At 51.7% G+C, this 17,665-nt stretch overlaps 1 protein-coding gene across 9 annotated transcripts in view; it reads right to left on the minus strand.

The window, feature by feature from the left end:
* The window catches only part of MGAT5B (alpha-1,6-mannosylglycoprotein 6-beta-N-acetylglucosaminyltransferase B), a 71,381-nt gene that overhangs the window by 7,026 nt on the left and 46,690 nt on the right, over nucleotides 1-17,665 (minus strand). For 7 of the 9 annotated variants that reach the window (XM_041123752.1, XM_041123751.1, XM_030014836.2 and 4 more), the window contains 7 exons: nucleotides 9,957-10,088; nucleotides 8,907-9,040; nucleotides 8,064-8,194; nucleotides 7,408-7,413; nucleotides 5,286-5,441; nucleotides 4,421-4,567; nucleotides 2,718-2,834 (listed from right to left, as the gene is read on the minus strand). In XM_041123752.1, coding sequence (XP_040979686.1) covers nucleotides 2,718-2,834; nucleotides 4,421-4,567; nucleotides 5,286-5,441; nucleotides 7,408-7,413; nucleotides 8,064-8,194; nucleotides 8,907-9,040; nucleotides 9,957-10,088 — 823 coding nt within the window. The remainder of the gene's footprint in view (nucleotides 1-2,717; nucleotides 2,835-4,420; nucleotides 4,568-5,285; nucleotides 5,442-7,407; nucleotides 7,414-8,063; nucleotides 8,195-8,906; nucleotides 9,041-9,956; nucleotides 10,089-17,665) is intronic. The other 2 variants (XM_030014832.2, XM_030014834.2) reach the window with 1 other exon arrangement.

Consider the following 17,665-nt stretch of genomic DNA (forward strand, 5'->3'; position numbering starts at 1 on the left):
ACTGGCAGGGTATTTTCAAACAAAGGCAGGCAGATGGGAAACAAAAACATACTATTTCATTCCAGTAATGTTGAAATGAAATGTTTTGGCTGAAAATATAAATTGATGGTTGTTATTCTGAAACACAGACAAATTTGTTAGATATTTTGGTAACATAACATCCCATTTTGCCTTTGGGGAAAAAAAGGAGTCAGTAAAATAGTTTCTCTGAGCTCCAGTACTTTGCTGGGAACAGTAAAACTGAACTGCCCAGCCACCGGCTTTCTGCCGCTCCTCCTGCTAATGCCCTTGTTTTCAATACCTGCTGTAACAAACAGTATTTTAAAGAGAAGATACCAAGGGAATGCTGAACCCAAAGCCCATAATAAGGCTTTTAAACTTGTAAGGTAGGTCAATTTTTAGGCTTAATTGCCTTGACAGCATCTCTAATAAAGCAGACCTTTCTATTTAAAAGACAAAAAGGAAAAAAAAAGCAGGGGAAAAGGAAGTTGCTGTAAGTTATTCACACTCACTCCCTGCTCTGCTTCGGGAGGATTTATACAGTATCTTTAAAAAACCCAGAGAGGCGAGTTGTGGGATTAACCCAGCGCGCTTCTTGGTGGGAAGGAATAATTTCCCTCCAGAGCGACTGCACGTTTTCAGTGCAAGTGGAATGTCAGCAGCTGGTTTTACTCATTTGAGGCAAATTTAGGTCTTCAACCTCCCATCAGTCGAGGGTAATTACAGCGGCTGGGATGCTTTGTGGGAGGGGACCTCAGGGTGGGGGTCCCTGGTCCTGCCGAGATGGGTGCAGTCAGATCCCTCCGAAATAAGGCTTCTGAGAGGCGGCTTTAGCTACCCCGTGGTCCCACAGGAGACCGAGTTTATCTGACTACACGTGGTGTCACGCTGGGATGGAAAACAGAGAGCAGCCGCCCCGGGATGCCTGACCACGGCTGCCTGCCCGCCCAGGCAGCTGCCGACACTGCCCGCACGCCGTGCCGGCTTGACAGACACCCTTGTTCCAGCTCTGCTTCCCCTGCCCTCCGTCAGCTGTTTAGCAACTGAAGAATTGTTAATTAAGGGAGGGAGGCAGGACGTGTTGTGACTGCACTGCAACTGCATTTACATGAAGATTGGGAACGAGGAGAAAAGCCAAGACGGGAGCTCATCTTTTGGCAAAACTGGGATCGGCACGGCAGCGGCACGATCCGGGTAAGCACCCGGTGCCGGAGCCAGCGGGTCCCTGCACCGGCTCCTCCTGCTCGGTGCCCATCACACCACCAAATCCTTTCCTAAAATCCTTTTTTCTTCTTTTATTTTTAACCAGAGATTATCATTAAGCTTCTAAATGACCTGGTGCACATCCAGTCGACGCTGCAGTGCAACACAGCTGCTCAGCAGCCAGCAGAGCCCTTTCCCCCCACACTTAATTCTCCAATCATTTTTTAATTATTTTAATAGCATGGCAGCACCAGGCTTCACTATTTTCTTTCTCCTTTCTGGAAACACTGAAAATTTCCTTCTCTCTCCTGAAACGGAGACCAGCAGCTCCCGTCCGCCAGCCCACAGCGTTGCCTTCGCCTTGGGGCCGTCTCTCCAGTCCAGATGGTGGAGGGTCAAGCGCTGACAGCTGGCCCGATAGCACAGCAGCAGGGATGTAATTATTTTTAATTTAATTTTAATCGAGATATGGGAATGAATGTGCAAAACAACAACTGTCTTCCTAAGTCAGGTTTGTTCGGTCTTTGCAAACTTGTAAAGAAAATCAGCGTGAGGTGAAGAGCTGCGGCAATCACCCACAGTAAGATGCAAGACCTGGGCAGACGGTGGGGCCACATCAGCTGAAAGAAGTCCCCAGACTGTCACAGACATCTGCCTCTGCAGCCTCTAATGCAAGGAAAAGCAAGGATGACACCTCTCTGTCCAACATCACCCTTGTCCCCCCCAAAATCCCACCCAGCACTGAGCCCCGGACCCCCAATGCAGCGTCCTGGTTTCACACTGCATCGCTGTCCTCACGAGAGGATGGCTCACCCCGAGCAAAGCAAATTGCAAGCAAAACGGAGATCAGCACTTTTCTCCCCTCCAGGAAAATTGACTTTAATAATTTGGACAACTTGAAAGGCTCCTGCCACAGGGCAGGAGGTAAATATTCATGAGGGAGCATTTCCAGGGCAGGCGCAGGGGGAGCGCTGCCTTCCCGGGGGGGTCTCTGCATCCCCCCGCTTCCTTACATCCCTTCATCCTTCACAGAGGCAACTCCTAGAGCTATTCCCATCGATTTGCTCGATCTGAACGATAACGATGAACAGTGAAATGGGGGAACGGCAGGCGCAGACATCGGTAGCTCTCTGGGTACTTGCAGGGAGATGCTCTCTGGGTTTATCTTTGCTTCCCGCCAGGTCCCAGCACTGCCACACATCTCCAGCAACCTCAACCTCCTGGTCCCAAACCTCATCTCCCTTATCTCAGCTTCCCCTTGCTCCGGCTCTGCCCAGAGGATTCCCAGGGGATCCCTCAAACTTGGTACAAAAGCAGGGCAAAAGCACAAGTCCCCCTGAAGCTGCAGGAGAGGATTTCTGCCTTGCACGTGTAAATAATTTCAAAGGGGAAACAAGGAAGGAAAAGCAATTAACGCTCAAAAGGGAAAGCCAGGCACCAGCAACTGCTGCTGCTATCTGTCCCTGCAAACCCAGCAGCAGGGAGATCACCCCGCCACCTCCTCCGAGCCATACCTGGGTCCTCACAATGGTTTTGATAGCAGCTTCAAACTCTTCGGAGTTATTGTAGTCGACAGTCCACACATGCGGCTTCCCGATGAAGTCTTCGGCATATGGGTGTTGGGAGGACACCTAAAACACAGCAGTGTGAGCCGGTTTTTGCAATCCCTGCCAGAACGGCTGCTGTCTACCGCTCACAGCCGCGACGGCAGAGAGGAACAGCAGGCTCAGGCACAGACGTGTTGGGTTTTAACCCATTGTACATAGAGCTGTGCTGGAAAAAGTTTTCCTCTGAACCCACCTGCCCCCCCAACATCAGGCCGATGCTCTAAAATTCCCACTGGGTTGGGATGCCCTATTCCCACCAACACTGAAATTGCCTCTGCAACCCTGAATACCTCCATCTCTGTAATACGGGTACAATTTAACCTTGACCTGAGCCATTTGTGGGTCTGGAGTGGCAAAAATAGACCAAAACAGGTCTGTGAGGGCACCATGTCTCCCAGGTTTGCCAGCTCCAGAAACAAGGCAGAGAGAACAATCCATCTCCACCAAAGGCCAGGGAAGTCTGGTACCGGGAGAAAGCAGTGCTGGAAGCTGCATTGCCCCTATGCCACACTGGTACCCCACAGCCACCTGCCTCTCACCAGGCAATTTTGGGGGATCTACCTCTTTTGTTTCAGCCCTGAGCTGCCTTTTCAGCCCCACGCTGCTGCGAGGCAGCCAGAGCCCAGATCTTCTCTTGGGAAGGGAAGAGAGAGGATGATGATGAGCAGAGGTGTTTCGGGGGCTCTGTGAAGCATTGCAGAGGGGCCTGAAAACCTGCCAGCTGGAGGAAGAGAGCAGTGCATGCTCTGTATTTTATTCTCCAGCTTGCTGTCCTTTCCCATTTTTTTGCTGACAGATTGATCACCTCCTTCCCCTCTGGCATATAAACACCCTGGGGCATTTCACAGCCCTCACCCCCGGGTGCCCTCCCAGCTCTGGGCTGAAGCACAATTACAGCACCTACCCAGGATGGATGCTAACACCGGCAGCTAATTAGTGGGGCTGCATGGGACAGACATGAGGGTCCAGGACAGCCCAGTGCCCCCCACCCCGCGATGGGTGCTGGTGAGCCGGGCTGCGGCAGGGCTGAGCCGCACGGCCCCCCAGCAAAGGCCTTCTCAGCTGGAGTGAGCATTGCACTGCATTATCCACTTTATGAATAATTAAAGAGGCAATTTTCTCAACCCTTTAACTTTTAAAGAGTTCCTGCTTCACTTAGATTGAATTCCCAGTGACAGACAAGCCTGGGAGGAATTTCGTACGCCTGCAACACCACGGAGGTCCCAGTGTCCCTCTGGGTGTACAAAAGGATGAACGGGGGAGCATCACCCTGGTTTGGGAGCAGGGTGCGGGGTGTGCCTGGATCTGGGCTGATGGGGTTTGTGGTCTGCAGAAGTCTCCTGCACCACCTTCTCCTTTGCAACCCCAAACCCACAGCAGGGCCCCTTGCATCCAAGTGCTCTGGATGGAGACGGTGCAAGGATGGGAGAGGGGACCCCATCTGCAGGTATCCACATTTCTGCATTTGGAGGAAATCTCGCAAAAAAAAAAAAAAAAAAAAAAAAAAAAAAAATCTCCGTTTAGCAACTGCTCTTCCCAGGCTAGCCCAAACCCCGGCGTAAAGGAGGTGGCTCCCTCCAGCCCATCCGCTCGCCTCCTGCCAGACTCGCCTCTCTCGACGTCGGCTTCCCGCGGAAGAACTCGTGGTTGAGGGAGCTGTGCGGGGGGTTGAAACGCGCCTGCAGGAAAACGCAGCCGTTGGCGATTGCCTCCAGCGGGGCAGGACCCTCGTAGGGGAACCCAAAGCCAATGAAGAGCTGCAAGGGAGAAACCCATGTGCTGGTGAGCAAACATAGCCAACCCCATAGGAAAGTCTCCCAAATAACGCACCAGCATCCGTCTCCGCTGCTCTGGCCCTGCACACCAAGCCTCTAAGGCAGCTCCATGTGGTTCAACACCCCATAGCTTAAATGTGCTAAAAAATCCCCTGGCTCCATGGCTCACAGCCCACTTGTGCAAGGCAATGGGGTGTTCAGGAGCTGCAAGTTCCCCCATGGTGGCTAAGACCATCATACTGGCCCTGTATGGAGAAATACTGCTTTGTCAAAGCCATTTGGGCTGGTGAATCGACAACATTTCCCCCCAGACACTGGCTGAAGGCGACTGGGATGTGCCCGCACCCCGCACACTCCCTCCGAGAATCCCATTTATTTTTATCACTGCCATGAGGAGAAAAAAAATCCACCCCACTTAGCAACAAATAAATTAATCAGGAAACTTTGTGCTCCGTCTGTGGACGGTCTGCAAGGAGAAACTCATCAGACACATCTTGATTTGAAATTATGTGCTCTGCTCAGCTCCCGGCTAATTAGCCCTGCTGATAGCGCCTGCAAGCCTGGGAGGAGCGCAGATAACGGCCTCTCCCCCCGCCTCCTCCTTTAATTAGGTTTTCTTTCTCAAGGCAACCGAGTCCTCACTGCTGGCTGGTGAATGGGGGACGGGGTCCCACGGACACCTCGGCTGGTTCTCGCCCACCTTCGCCTTCCTCAGCAGCTGCTGAAACTCGTGCTGCGGCAGCAGCCCATGGTTCTTCACGAATGCCGGGACCTCGGGCGGCCGCTGCGTCTCGTAATAAACCGTGCCGTGGATCTCCATGTACTTGTTGAGGATGGCCAGGAACTTCTCCTTGCCCTGGGGAGGAAAGTAGAGGGTGAACTGCCCCAGAAGATGGGGCTGACCCCCCCCACGGTTATGGGAGGAGATTTAACTCTCAAACTGCTGTCCCAGAGCACCTGCGATGCTTCAGCCCAACCTGCAGCCGTGCAAAACTGCCACCCTCCCCGCTCCACATCCCTCGGACACACATCCTGGACCACTCCAGGCTCCCGGTGAGCCTGGACGGCTGCGGGATCTGGCCCCTTGAACATCGGCACCTCGAGCCTCTGCCTTCTCTGCTGCCTCCCTGGGCAACTTCCACTCTGGAGCTGCTGAATTAAAGGTTTCAGGGGATTCAGAGGGAAGTTTGCAAAGACCAGAGCTTGCTAATGGCATCTTATTCCAACAAACAAGTCCCCAGGATTTTCTCACTTGGGTTTAATCCTGTTTTACTACCTGGAAAAATCAAGGGGGTCATCAGTTTTCTTCTTTTGGAGGCTTTTCTCCTTTGGCTCTCCAAAGCAGCCTTCCATTTTAACAATTTCTCTACTGTAGAATTTTTTTGCTTGGAAAAAAACACAAAGGGACCAGCCTTTGGATGCTGCATTTTCAGCTTGTTCCAGTGCTGCAATAGGCCCCAAAAGAGTAGAGACCAGGAGGGAATAAGGAGGTATAAATGGGGAATTTGAGAAAACTCCACATGTTGCCTTAAAGCCTCTCTGAACACAGCATTTCTTCCCTCAGCCACATATCTCTGGACTTCTCTAAGGCTAAAACCAAGTGCTTTTGGTGGGATGAGGCTGAAATCCTGGCCACAGTGCCACTAACGCCCAAATCGGCACCAAATCAATTCCCTAATGCAAAGGGCTTGCGGAGATGGGAGTGAAACACAGCTTATAGTCCCTGGGGAGTGCCTGGCATCACCGAGCATCACTGGGGGGGACTGATCCCCCTGCCTGGTGCGGAGGCTGGCATGGGAGACCCCCTCCACCACTGCATCCGAGCACTGTGAGCTGCTTTGACCCATGAAAGCTGGGCAGCAGCCTGAGGAAAATGGCCTTTCCCAGCTTATTAAGATTTCGGCTCCTGTTGGCGAGCCAGAGGCAAGAAGTTCGGAGGGGTAGGAAATGAGAAATAATGAGAAGGTAGGTTTAATGAAATGTTTCTAAATGTCAAAAAGATCCTGCTCTGGAGATGGTGCTTGGTCCAAGGCTTGTAAATAAGCACCCGGCTCCAGGAGATGGAGGTGCTCTTTTCCTTCCTAGACCTCAAAATCACTCCAAATAAGGAAAAGCTCCTCTTCCCCCTTATTTTATTACATGGGGTGGCACAAGACACGAAGCAATGCCCAGGCAGCCTGGCCTCCAGGAACAGCCACCAGCAAGAACAAGCCCCAGCCTCTTCACCCAGTAATAAATTACCCCAAATATGCAATTTTGGGGAAACTGATGTTGCTTGTGAATTCTGGCTAAAAGGAGCAAGCGTTCATAGCACTAAGGGTGGAGGAAAATGTCTGTTTTGAGGTTTTAACTCTCTAGTGCCCTCCCAAATTAACTTAACTAAGTTTAAATGAAACTTCTGGATAAGAAAGGGCAAGGAAATGGTAGATAAAGATGACAAAATGTTACAGTTCCCCTAAAATGAGATGTAGTGGGTTTCAGTGGGGTTTTGTGGAACTCCCGAGCTACATGGATGCTGGGGGGGTTTGCTCTCAGATGTGGGGGGTGATGGAAAAGCCACAAACACCCATGAACAGGAGGAGATGGCGTGGCATGGCCAGATCCTGGCCCACTGCAGGCATCCCTGCAAGGGCAGAGCCACTAAATCAGGAAAGTTGGGGACAGGGAAGGGATACAGATTCTGGCTGCATCAAACCGCATCGATCCCGGCAGCTCGGGGGGACTGAGCCCATGATGAGGCAAAGTCAACTCCGGCAAAACCTTTTCTCCCACGAGAAGATGCGCAGAGGTAAAGGCCAGCAGCAGCTGGTGCGGTACGGTACCTGCAACTGGAGCAGCCCCAGGTGGTGCACAAAGGGAAAAAAAAATAGACATAAATCAAGAGGCAATGAGAATTAGCTGCTCTTTTTAAGCCCTGGAAGGATAACCAGCTGGCTAGCTCTGGATAAGACATGGGGGAGTACACACGTCCCCTGGCCGCTACAGGAGATGCGGAGGGGATGTTTTGGGGGGTTGGGGGTATTGCCCACCCCTCTGCCCCAGGCGTTACAGGCACGGGCAGGCAGTGGGGCAGCACAACCCCCTTTCACAGGGTACCTGAAAGCAGAGACAAACGATCCCCATCATAACACAGGAAATCACGTAACGGCAATCATTGTAATTAATTATATAAAATCATTGATATGAAATCCTCAGTCTAAGCGGCTTGTCGGGAGGAAGCATCGCCTAGAGCAAAAAGCAGGGGATGGGGTCTCACCAGCCTCTGCCCTATTTGCTCAGAGACGCTGGACCTGTCACATTACTGCAGCAGCCTCAGCTTCCCCTCTACGAACGGGACAAGGAGGTTTCTCCACAAACACACCGAGATCTGTGCCTCAGAAGCTCAGGGTAAGAGCCAGAGGCTTGCTGCTACCTCGCAGCTCTGCCTACCACTGCCCCTGCCCGCCTGGGTGCCCCCCGCAGCGCCGAGGACACCCACCTTCCAGATGCTGGCCTCCTTCCCGTACACCACTGCCATGCTGCTCACTTTGTTGGACTTGATGAATTGCCTCTCTGTCTTGTTGAGCTCCTCCGACACGAAGCCCATGAAGGAGTTGTCGGGGGTGTGAGCTGTGGACACCGAGGGGAGAAGACACGTGGCTGGATAGATGTTTTCTGGGACCTCATCAGGGTTGAGGATGCGGCCCCATTGCAGCACGGGGGCTGAGATGAGCCCGGCTCCAGAGCCTTGCTGGAGCTTGGAGGGAAAATGGCATGAATCCCCATCCAAGCAGCTCATAAAATACAGGCTTTCGAACTCGCTTGAGCAACTCTTTAAAAAGTAAGGCATTTTTAAGGCTGCCAAATGGGCTTTATCCAGCCAGGAAGAAGCAACGTTTGAGTCAGCCAGTGCCTAGCGGGTCACCGGGCTCCTTTCAGACAAGCATATCTTCTTTCCATGCCACAGGCAAATCCAAATCACTGAGCTGCCTCTCACCTTTAGAACCCCAGCTGAAATAAAACCAGCCTTTGCAACCAAGACCGTCCCGTGTTTCTGGAAGCTCCTGGCTGTGCCCTGTGCTTGGCCCTGACTGTGCTGGAGCCAGCAACCCATTGCGGAGGAAGGAGTTAAGTCTCTCTCTCCAGAGCATTTCTATAACCCAGGAGATGGCCAAGCAGATTTGGGAGCTCCTTGCAGGCAGCAGGCAGGCAGGGTGAAGGAGGAGTGGAGCCGGGGAGGACAGCACTGCCCATGCATCACCTCCTGAAGGAGGTCAGACCTGCTTCTGTGGTGCCTGCGAGCCCCCAAAACCACCCCACCGTGCCCCTGTCCCCCACTTACGGAACATGGTCATGAACTGGGTGGGCTGCAGGTTCCAGTAGCCCCAGTTGGTGCGGTAGCCGCGCAGCGTGGCATACTCCTCGTGGTTGTATGCCGGCTCAGTCCCAAAGGTATCGATGACCCGGACGCGGCACCTGGGAGAGGAGACAGGACCCAAGGACCTCGGTTGGAGAAAGTCCCGCTGTCAGGGACATCTGGTGTCCCCAGGCAGCTCGTCCCTTGTCTGCTCCCCGAGCAGAGGGTGCAGGAACATCCCAAGTAGCCCTTCGCAACCCACTGCTCCCTCCTGTAATGAGAAATTTCCCCTTGCAGGGCTTTCATCTCCCTGATGGTTGTGAGAATGATGTATCTCCTGAAGACTTGTTAATGCTTTTCCCAATATCCCGGGAATGCTGAGGCAGGCATTACCAGCAGAAGACTGAGGAGAGAAGGGAAGCATCAAGCAAGGGAAGAGCAAAACAAGCTGAATGCGAGAGCAAATGCATTTATAATAAAAGCAATAACACCGCTTGTCATTTTTCTCTCTAATAAAATTGTGTAGCATAGTGGAAGAGATGGGAGAAAACATAATAAATAGCGGGACTATCAGCACTAAATTAAATCGCATATTTTCCTGGCTGGTGATGTGCCAGGGGATGATGACATTTGTCTTGATGCCGAAGGAGCCAGGGATGGGGCTCTGCTTCTTGCAAATAGAAAAGGCTCACGCTTCCCTCCATGGTGTGGCCACCCCTGTCTGCAGGCACGGTACTTGGAAGCACACACGCACCACAGGCACACGCAGGGTTGGGTTGGTTTTTTTTCCAGTTCAGTCTCTTCTAATGAGGTTTTATCTTAAACACATGAGGCTCTGGAGCGAGCAGACTGCCTCGTGCCGCGGCAGCGGGGGACACAGCATGGCAGCACCTGCCAGAGCCAGGCAAAAATCAAAGGTGCAATCAAAAGGTCCAACTCCTTGGATGTGGAGGCTATCCTTCGAGGTCATTAGCATTAGTCTTTGCTCACTAATTAATGAAATGGAGAGTAAGAGAAGGCAGTGGCTTTACTTACCTGTATTTCTTAAAGGAGAGCCCCATGTGCTGCTTCATCTGTTGGAGACCGTGGTAGTCGGTGTAAATCAGGTCGAAAGGCAAAGGATTGGTCAAGGGGCAGTTTCCCCGTCCTGGAGGCACCCCTAAGTGACTGGGGAGAAGCAGGAGGGACTGATCAGCCCCCCAACACCACGAAAGTCCTGCAACACAAACACTCATTTCCCTGCTGGGCGTTTAACAGAGGCCATCAACCAGCTCCCTAGTTGATGGAGGGGGAGGCAGATGGTTCTCCTCTCTCCGGTCTTTATTTCCTGGGCCAAAAATCTGAGGTTTTGGGGAGTTCTGGTCCCTCCCCATCTTTGCACCTGCTCCAGCCAAGTTCCTGCTCCTCCTGCGTGGATGGGGCTTTTGCACAGCATTCCCAGCCAGGGCTCGCCAGCATCTCATTCGACACACACACTTCCCTGGACCTCTCTTGTCGAAGACACCCAGTTTCATTTGCTTTCATTGCAATCACATCAGTGACAGACTTGTAAAGCCTCATCTTTCCCCTCCTCCCTGCCTGCAAGGCTTCCAGCTTAGCCTAAATCTCCTTGTTCCAGCCCCATATCCCTCCCAGCACACAGCATGTACCATTTCTCTTACTCCAGTCCTTACAGGTACCCACCACATCCCAGAGCACTCTCAGCTTCTCCTTGACTCTGGTGGCACTGCCTGTCCTTGGATGTTGTGCACATTTCACTAATATTTCTCACTTTTTGTCCCATTTATGAAATAGTTCAATAAAGCCGGGACAGCTGGACCCTGGGTCTTGCTCAGTGGATTTTCAGCCAGTTCCTTACAACAGCCGTACTCAGCCCCTCTTCCCTCCTCCTCCAGTGGATAAAATGCATTATGAAAATCCAGATAAACTAGAACAACTGCAATCTCTTTATCAAGATCATCAGTTACCTTGCTGCCAGGGTGATATGCGATTAATCTGGCATGATACAAGGCTGGTAAACCTGCGGCATGTCTCCTTCCATTTTCAATTACCTCTGTGAACTGATGAATCCCTCTCTCCAAAGCTGTTCCACTAAGTGTACCACTGATGTCAGCCTGACAGCCCATCTGCTTGTCTGGACCACATTTCCTCCTTCTCAGAAAAAAAAAAAAAACCTGTGACATCTTCCAGCTTCAGCAGGTTTCTCAAAAATCCTTGTTACATGTACTTGTGATATCTGAGTGCCAGTTTGCTCAGAAATACAAATGATCCACCCCTCAGTTTCAATGCTTTTGTATTTTTTTCGTCCTAAAGACAATAATTCCTCATCCTCACCCTCACAACCCCACTCACACCCAAAGAGCAACAGCAACATCCTCATGGAAAACGAAAATGTTGAGCTGACCTAGTCCGCCCGGGCTCTGCCCCACTCCCACCATGCAGTCACCCCGTTTTGTTCTCAGTCCTTCTAACAGGGCTGAGGAACTTCTGTTTTATTTTGCAAGTCTGAGCTCAGACAGTGTGAAATCTCACCCTTAGCTCCTGCCTGCCAAGATGTCTGTCTTTGTTTTCTTCTGGGCTCTTCACTTACTACTAGCACCTGTTTGGAGATGGGAATTTATCCCAGCCATCCCTGTATTTTCCCTTTTCTTAGGAATAAAAGGTCCAGCCAGGTTTTACACTCCCAGGCTTTGAAGCTTTCCCTCTATGTGATCTCTCTTACTGGTTCTCCTAATTTCTCTGCATTTCTCCTTCTGAACCTGAGAATCCTCTTTCCAGCCCTACCTGGGTTTTACCTGTGGCTCAGCTGAAGCTCAAATGAACCTACAGTCCAAGGGTCCATCCTCTGAGGAGCACTTCCATAATGTCCTCGTCCCTTGCCCAGACCTACGACTATGCACAGCATTTCATCTATTGATGCCATGGCTGCTTGCAGAGGAAATCGATGGCTCTCCCACCCAGGGAATAGCCAAGTGATACAGTGATATCTTCTTCTGATATGGCTTGCAAGCCCTTGAGCGCTGGGCACCCTGATCCTTCTTCCAGCTCCATCCCAACCTGAGACCGGTGAAAGGTCATCCCAAAATTCTGACCATGACCGCGACTCCAGAGAGCGAGTAAACCAGGAGCCACATCGCTTGCCAAAGCCAGGAAAAACAGAATTTCAATTTAAGGCAAAGAGCTGTGTTTGCAGGTGCTTCATTGCTCTTGTCACAAGGAATATAAGCCTCAGCTTAGGGCAGCCTGGCCGGGTCAGCCGCAGGGGAAACAGGTTGCAGTTTTATCACTTCTATGCACAATTTTACACAATATGGCTGATTGGGAAGATAGCAGGAATAGAAAGGCTCTCACCTCCAACAGCCCCCTCAGTACAATAAATAGGGCAACGAGGAGACCAACCCCTCCCGGGGAGGCTGAAGGGGAAGGGGAGTTGTTAAGCCAGTAAAAAAACCCCAGGATTTTGTAGAGATGCAATACTAAATATCATATTTGCTCACATACATGCTGCTTTTTCCTCAGTCGTCAGCCAAACGGCAATGCTGATTTACACTGACCTGGCACAGCGGTGGAGCAACTCAGCTGATCCATAAACCTTGTATTTAACTAAAAATCCCCAAACCTTAACACTTCTCTTGCAGCATACCCCATCCTCTAGCTGGTACACATCACACAAGCTGCTGCATTACAAAATCATCTGCAATTTTAAAAAGCCCTAACCAAGCTTGACAAGGGGCTGCGGGAGACAGCAATTAGTATATCTCATACCGAAGCCTCCAAAAAACTTTCCACTGGTTAGGTAGAGCAGGTCAGGCTCCCCGGCTCTTCCTTGTCACTGCAATCTGCCATACATCCCCTCTCCGGGTGCTCAGGACTTGCCGTGTCCATTTATACTCCCAGCACCAAGGCTGCGAGGCAGGAATAGATCTAAAAGCAGGAACGGTGTCTTTGAAGCAGAGTATCTCTCTCATTTACCCCCCTTATCCATCCTAAACACTTTATAACCACTGATTTTAATATTCCAATCATGCAAATCCAGGCTGCACCTCCGAGATGGTGGGGATTTTTTTTTTCATTCCTCCTTATTTAAACATTCTTTATTCAAGCTTTCATCATTTGCCAGTTAAGTCAACTAATTTTCTACTAAAACCAATTTCACTCATGGTTGGAGTGAAATTTCCCTGATTTTTCCTCGTGCCATGTACTATTAATGGCGCTTGAAATTACGCAAATAAAATTGATGAGCGCAAATGCCTTCTTCCCAGCCAGCGCAGCCAAGAGATTTGTTTTTGAAAATCGCTTGATCCCAGCTCCTGGAGAAACCTCCCCTCCCAGACCAGCCAAGGATGGTGACCAGCTCGTGCTCAGGCTCAGCACCTCCGGAGCCCTGGCAGATGACCTGGTGGCTCGTCCCATCCTGACATCCAGGATTAGTGCATCAACTCAGCCCTCACTCCTCCTTGGGAGACAGCAGCCGAAGCGGCTTCAATCCAAGCGGATGCAAGCGCCGAGCTCGCCTCTCCGCCAGCTGCCTCCACCAGCTGTGCCTACTCCAGAATAAATCTACAGCAGCTTCTTGTCCTGCTATTTTCCCCTTATAGGTACTTTAATCAACAAGGGGACGCATTCCCTTCCCGAGTGTGGTGCAGGCTCTCTGAAATCAGATGACTGCGGGGTTATCTTTACATCCCATTGACCTATTTTCAAATTAACCCCATGTTTCCTTCCACGTTATCACTCCTGGGGCTGAAAAGTCCAGCACTAAATGGATCTCGTGGGCATCTGCTGGCAGGCTGGGCCAATATCCTATATTATATTTAATTGCGTCTTCTCTGCCCGCATCTGCTGTCATCAGCAAGGCAGACTGCAGCAGGGGAAATGGAGGAGGGCTTCTGTCCTTTCTGCTCCCTTGGCTTCTCCCTGTCTGCAAGAGCCTAGCAAGCACAGGGCTGTTATCTGGGGGATGAAAGGTGCCGGAGCCGAGCCCGAGCAGCTCCCGGGGGTCTGTGACAAGCTCATCACGAGCAATTTAAATTGCAAATTGGAGCCCACAACACGAATGCCCCACTGCCTGGCCTCTGCTCCCAGCTCTTCCTCCTGCTAGAAGGGACACGATGACCTCAAAAGCAAGGTTTTTCAAGCAATTACAGTATGCTTTTTAAGCCACCTGCAAAGGTTTTACTTTTGCAACCTGCATCTGGACTGCTTCTCTGGCCCATCATCGATCCCGTGTGACACAGCCCTATCCATCTGGGTGCTGAGGTTCGGCAATCAATTTATTTATTTCTGAGGTTCAACAACACCCTGTTTTCATGTCACGGCAGGACGCAGCACTTGCTGGAAACCTTTGCAGCACACCCCCAGAAGACAGCTAATGCCGAGATTTTGCAGCTCCTCTGAGCAGCAGCAGCTCCAGCAGGTCCAGGCAGGGCTCTGCCAGGAGATCCCCTCTGCTGGGAGTTCCCCAGGAAGGCAGTTTTTCTGGGCTGCAAAGATAAGCCATAAGGAGTGAAGATCGCTGGATGCTTTGCATCTTATAAGGGGACTGAAAGCCTCCAGAAATGGGGAGTCAATGGTCTTGTGGGGCTGGAGGCTGGGTTTGATCCAGGGGCTCACAGTTAGACCATCTCTGGGTGTGCTGAAACCTCCATCCTCCCTGACCTCGCCAGTCCGGAGGGGCTCTGGGCCGCACAGGGAGGATCAACCCTCCCCACATGCCAGGCGTAACCTCCTCTCACCTATATAAATTACCCAGCAATTAATAAGGTTATGATAACCTTTATGTGATGAAGCAGAGGTTTCTGCAATGGCAAAGAAGCCAGCAAGCGAGTCGTCATTTGGCTACAAAATAAACATATTTCACGAAGGAGCACAATTTAACAGCTCAGTAATTCCTGCTAATTTATGCACCTTCCTCTCCTACAAAATGAAGCCCTCAAAGGTGGAAGAAATCCCTCTCCGCCACTCCTCACCACGGCAGGGCGGCTCATCCCCGCTCCTCATGTAGCTGCTGCCGGCAAAGCTCCGAGCCGCCTCCTCAGAGGTGCCGGGAAGCTGCTGTAATTAAAGGGAGCAGCTTTTGCAGTCTCGTTTCGATGTACCCGGCTTTTAATTGCGGAGCTACATGGCTGCAACTCTGCAAGCAGCTGTAGCCGGCTGAAGAGGGGAGGAGAAGCAGGGGAGGTGATGGATCCACCATCCTCCGGCAAGAGCCATCCTCCCAGCTGGGCAGTCAGACCCTAGAGATGCCCAGGAGGGTGCCAGAGCAAACCGCTCTTTCTGGTCAGGAATTCAGCAAATAATGCAGAAACTTCCAAGGAAAGGGAAATAAATACTTGGGCTCCTCTGGGGAGCAGCAGAAACTGAGCACTCGCATGCTCACAGCACCTGGGCAGACCCTCGGACAGACCGGCTGTTCCCTGCTGTCCCAGCTGCTCCAGCAGCAAAAAATGAAAGGACAGTTTTAGCCGAATCTTCATGGCTACCACTACAGCAAAGCCAATTTCTACCCACTAACGTCCTGGACACCTGCCTAACCCATCACCTAAGATATGTCTGCTGGAAACGTGTCCCCATTAAACAATGGGCTGGAGAATCCAATAAAGCTCAGACACACAGTGGTGTGTCCAGCATTTGTGTAACCTCTTGGGTCAGTCTTCATCACCTCTGTCTTTGCAAGGGTTTGCAGCGGTCGAGTACCCACAACCGCGGGCATCACCTTCAGCTCCCACTGAGACTTCTAGCCAAACATCCAGCATTTCCAAAGCCTGCAACGTCCCATACACAACCACGTCCCAGCACGAACATCAAAGCCTGGCCAGAAAAAGAACAACCTAGTCACCCTAACAGCTTACAGAAACACTCACTCTCAAGTAATGGGAACATCTGATGCTACATTAAAGGCTGAGGTTTCCTCCCTACCAGTGCAGAGCTGATAAATCCCACAGCCACACCACACAGCTCCATCGGGACAGCACACAACTGGTCACTTCTGGCTGTTTCCACAAGCAATTCCTGGCTTGCTCACACACTGGCAGGACTGTATTTGCCAACTGGTGAGGGAAGGTGAAGCCTGGAGCGTGGGCATTGCGCAGGTTTTCATGTGAACAGATGCAAGGCAGAAAGATGGCTCTTATCTGCCAGAAAATAATTAGAAATGCCTTCGTCTGGACATCGTGTTTCCATTTGAACGGCCCTTTTTGCAGCCTGAATACACCTTGGTGACTGTGGAAAGCGTAAGAAAATAGCAGCTATAATTATGAGCCAGGCAATGACGAGGAGAGCGGTGGCAGCGGGCGCTGAGCCTCGTCCCGCCACGGTGCCAGCCCTGCCGTGGTGCTGGCCCCGCCACAGCCCATCCACGCCACCCCAGCCCGCGGAGGGTGGCTCGTCGCCTAAACCACACGCTGGCCACAGTTACTGCTCGGCAGGGAAAGGGCTGCCAGCACGGGATACAAGCACATGCTTAAAATTAAGTGCCTTGCCAGGGCTGGTATTAGGAGTCCAGAACTTGACACCGGAGCAATTAAGCGCCGAGAACACTTTGTAAAGCCCTGACCCCACGAGGCATCAAATCCTGTTTTCTTCGACTTTCTGTCCTGCCTTATGAGCAGTTAATTTCAAGGGGCCCATTGCAAAAAGCACCTTTCAGCGTCGCTGAGATCAATACTCCCCGCAGCTCCAGCAGCTCGCAGCACCACACCCCCGTCTCCCCGAGCATCTCCCTTAGCCTCACAAAAGCAGCTGGAGATGCCGACATGACCAGTCCCATGACCTAAGGACAGGGGTAGGAGCTGGAGGTCCCAGCAGTGCCCGTCGTGCCCCTTCTCCTGGGGCGAAAGGCTGAGCGCATCCCTCCTCGCCTGCCCCGTGGGCACGGGCGCTCCGGGGGAAGCGGCTCGGCTTATTGCGGCTTTTGCACGGGCACAGCCATCGCTCCGAAGCGCTGCTTGTAATTTTCCAACATCTACTTCTAAGCTGCCTCATTAAGGACCCAGCTCAGGTCTTTCAGGCACTTCCCACTCCTCCCCTACCAAGCAACACACACGCACACTGGCCCTGATTCTCACTTCCCTGAAAGCACATTTTGGCTTCCAAAGCAGCACAAGGGGTCTTCAGCAAGAATCAAGTGTTTGCATTTAGATTTGGGATCTTTCTTCCCTCCCTGCTTCAAGGCAGAGCTCAAAATGCTGCCAGCTCCCTCCGCTGCCCTTACCCACCCAGTTTTCCTCTGATGGAAAAAACTCCTGACTCCCTGCTCCAGCTCAATGCTTTGCTTTCCTCCTGGGGAGCTGCACATCCCCAGCAATGCTTTGCACCAGCCACCAGATAATCCCATGTTTCACCCCTTGCCTGTCAAGACACATCAGAAGCAGCTCAAAAATTCACCAGGAAATGCAAAAGAGGACAAACACCTGCACTTAGTTCAACTACAAGAGAAAAATTAGCCTCTGGTAGGACACAGCAGCAGAATTCAGAGGTCTTTAAGGTCTATGGTGTGCAAAAGATAAGCTAGATAAGCTAGCCCTGGAGAACCAGGGCTGAGCTCAGCAGCTTCAATCTCAGACCTCACAGAGGCATTGGATGGTGCCTAGCCAAGCCGTGGAGCAAGCTGCAGATTCCCAGAGCTCCTTGGCTTCACTCCAGATTAGCATTGGTTACCCCGAACCCCTGCCATTCAACGCTTGGCATCTGCTGCTCTTCCCACCGGAGCCCCCCACCATGGAGAGGTGCCCAGCACAACACAG

Source organism: Aquila chrysaetos, chromosome 5 (genome assembly GCF_900496995.4).
Source record: "Aquila chrysaetos chrysaetos chromosome 5, bAquChr1.4, whole genome shotgun sequence".
Lineage (NCBI taxonomy): Eukaryota > Metazoa > Chordata > Aves > Accipitriformes > Accipitridae > Aquila > Aquila chrysaetos.